Source organism: Chiloscyllium plagiosum, unplaced genomic scaffold (assembly GCF_037043375.1).
Source record: "Chiloscyllium plagiosum isolate Xiang-an unplaced genomic scaffold, Cpla_swu_hap1 HiC_scaffold_17, whole genome shotgun sequence".
NCBI lineage: Eukaryota > Metazoa > Chordata > Chondrichthyes > Orectolobiformes > Hemiscylliidae > Chiloscyllium > Chiloscyllium plagiosum.
This window is the reverse complement of record NW_028270155.1, coordinates 3,506,984-3,509,800: the sequence shown is the minus strand read 5'-3', so window position 1 is coordinate 3,509,800 and position 2,817 is coordinate 3,506,984. Positions and strand designations below refer to the sequence as shown.

The 2,817-nt window shown below is 60.4% G+C and overlaps 1 protein-coding gene across 2 annotated transcripts; it reads left to right on the top strand.

Annotated features, from left to right (window-relative positions):
• Window positions 1-241: 241 nt before the first annotated feature.
• On the top strand, window positions 242-2,599 carry LOC122546721 (CCAAT/enhancer-binding protein alpha). 2 transcript variants are annotated; one of them, XM_087995685.1, is made up of 2 exons: window positions 242-2,112; window positions 2,419-2,599. In XM_087995685.1, the coding sequence occupies exon 1, from the start codon at window positions 1,080-1,082 to the stop codon at window positions 1,815-1,817; it is 738 nt and encodes a 245-aa protein (XP_087851811.1). In that variant the 5' UTR covers window positions 242-1,079; the 3' UTR covers window positions 1,818-2,112; window positions 2,419-2,599. The 2 variants fall into 2 exon arrangements, with proteins under 2 accessions (XP_087851811.1, XP_087851812.1); XM_087995686.1 differs by lacking the exon at window positions 2,419-2,599 and adding an exon at window positions 2,169-2,257.
• The last annotated feature ends 218 nt before the right edge of the window (window positions 2,600-2,817 follow it).

Below are 2,817 nucleotides of genomic sequence, written 5' to 3'. Positions count from 1 at the left end.
GAGGGAGGGGTGTTACAGTAACCCCCTACTTGCCTCTCTGCACACAAAGACAGCAGACCATTCGGCCCCTCCTGTACGTTACTGTGAGTTCCATCAGTGACAGGGCAAGTGCTCTGACCGTTCAGCGGGAGTCCAAATGAAGGTGGGTTACCCCGGGGGGGGAGATGGGGGGAGGTGGTGTGAGGAAGGTCCTGCCCCTGGCCTGGGGATTGGGGGAGGGGAGCTGGAAGGTCAGAGGCATGAACTGGCGGAGAAATCCGCATTCGTCACTACCCAGGGGCGGAGAGAGGAAACCCAGCGAGATATAAATAGAGAGTGTGAGAGAGAGTGGGAAAGAGAGACGGACATCAGCTCAGAGAGAGAGACAGACACAGACACAGACACAGAGACAGACAGACAGAGGGAGAGAGAACATAGAGAGAGACAGGGCTGTGAGTAGCATTTCTCTGTCAGAAACAGACAGTGTGACAGAGACAGAGATACTCAGTGTCAGAGAGATAGAGAGAGAGAGTGTGTGTGAGGGAGAGGTGGAAGGCTCGGTGCGGTCCGCACACGGTCAGCCCTAGAGCCCGGGGACGCTGCAGGGAGTAGCTGGCGGTCGGTGCCCGGTGCCCGGGGACGCTCCAGGGAGTAGCCGGCGGTCGGTGCCCGGTGCCCGGGGACGCTGCAGGGAGTAGCCGGCGGTCGGTGCCCGGTGCCCGGGGACGCTGCAGGGAGTAGCCGGCGGTCGGTGCCCGGTGCCCGGGGACGGTGCAGGGAGTAGCCGGCGGTCGGTGCCCGGTGCCCGGGGACGCTGCAGGGAGTAGCCGGCGGTCGGTGCCCGGGGACGGTGCAGGGAGTAGCCGGCGGTCGGTGCCCGGTGCCCGGGGACGCTGCAGGGAGTAGCCGGCGGTCGGTGCCCGGTGCCCGGGGACGCTGCAGGGAGTAGCCGGCGGTCGGTGCCCGGGGACGGTGCAGGGAGTAGCCGGCGGTCGGTGCCCGGGGACGCTGCAGGGAGTAGCCGGCGGTCGGTGCCCGGTGCCCGGGGACGGTGCAGTCTGGAGTCCCGGAGCTGTTCTCCAGCCTGTGTCCGCCTGGCCATGGAGCAGGGGAATTTCTATGAGTCGGAGCCGCGGATTTCGGCTCCCGGTCCCGGTCCGGGGCTGTGTTACCGGGGCTCGGAGCTCGGGGAGATGGCGGAACATGAGAACTCCATCGACATCAGCGCGTACATCGACCCCGCCGCCTTTAACGACGAGTTCCTGGCGGATCTGTTCAGCCAGCACGGCAAGGGGCCGCGGCCATTCGGCAGTGGGAGAGCAGCGCCGCCCTTCAGCCCGTTGCAGGGCTACCTGGACGGTAAAGGTGAGGGGCTGAATGGCCTGAGGCCGGTGGTAGTGAAGCAGGAGCCCCGGGAGCAGGAGGAGCCGCTACGACTGAGGGCAGCCCCGGGCGCTGCCCCCTTCGCTCTGCAACAACAAGTGGCTCAGTGCGGCCAGACCTCGGTCCAACTGGCCCCTGGGCAACCCACCCCCCCGGCTACTCCCCAGGGGAGCCCCGGCAGGCACGCCCTGGCCAAAGGCAAGAAGCTGGTGGATAAATCCAGCCTGGAATACCGCCTGAGGAGGGAGAGGAACAACATTGCGGTCAGGAAGAGCCGGGATAAAGCAAAACTCCGGAATGTGGAGACCCAGCACCGGGTGATGGAGCTCAGCACCGACAACGAGAGACTCCGAAAGCGGGTGGAGTATCTCAGCCGGGAACTGGAGACCCTCCGGGGGCTCTTCAGGCAACTACCAGAGGACTCCCTGGTCAAGGCGATGGGTAGCTGTGCGTGAGGGGGTGCGGACTCTCTCTCTCTCTCTCTCTCCCCCTCACACTCACTCACTGTGAGGGACTGGGACTCCCAGGGAACACACTCACTCCGACATCCAGAGACTCTCAAACTGCGGGAGCCAGCAACACCCACCCACACACACACACACACACACACATTGTGTGTGAGAGAGAGAGGGGTCTGAGACACCGACACACTGAGAGACTCTGAGACACCAAGAACCTCAGAGACAGACACTCTGAGAAACAGACTCTGAGACGGAAACTGAGAGACTCTGAGACAGAGATAATTCAGAGGCTCTGAGACAGAGACTGTGAGAGACTCTGAGACAGAGAGACTCTGAGACAGAGAGACTCTGAGACAGAGAGACTGTGAGAGACTCTGAGACAGAGAGACTCTGAGACAGAGAGACTGTGAGACAGAGAGACTGAGAGAGACTGTGAGACAGAGAGACTCTGAGACAGAGAGACTGTGAGAGACTCTGAGACAGAGAGACTCTGAGACAGAGAGACTGTGAGACAGAGAGACTGAGAGAGACTGTGAGACAGAGAGACTGTGAGACAGAGAGACTGAGAGAGACTCTGAGACAGAGACTGTGAGAGACTCTGAGACAGAGAGACTGTGAGAGACTCTGAGACAGAGAGACTGTGAGACAGAGAGACTGAGAGAGACTGTGAGACAGAGAGACTGTGAGACAGAGAGACTGTGAGACAGAGAGACTGTGAGACAGAGAGACTGAGAGAGACTCTGAGACAGAGAGACTCTGAGAGAGACTCTGAGACAGAGAGACTGAGAGACTGTGAGACAGAGACTCTGAGACAGAGAGACAGAGAGACTGTGAGAGACTCTGAGACAGAGAGACAGAGAGAGACTCTGAGAGAGACTCTGAGACAGAGAGACTGAGAGACTGTGAGACAGAGACTCTGAGACAGAGAGACTGAGAGACTGAGAGAGATTCTGAGACAGAGACTGTGAGACAGAGAGACTGTGAGAGACTCTGA

Coding starts and splice junctions, on each gene's coding strand:
- LOC122546721 (XM_087995685.1), top strand. CDS start 1,080: ATGGAGCAGGGGAATTTCTATGAGTCGGAGCCGCGGATTTCGGCTCCC.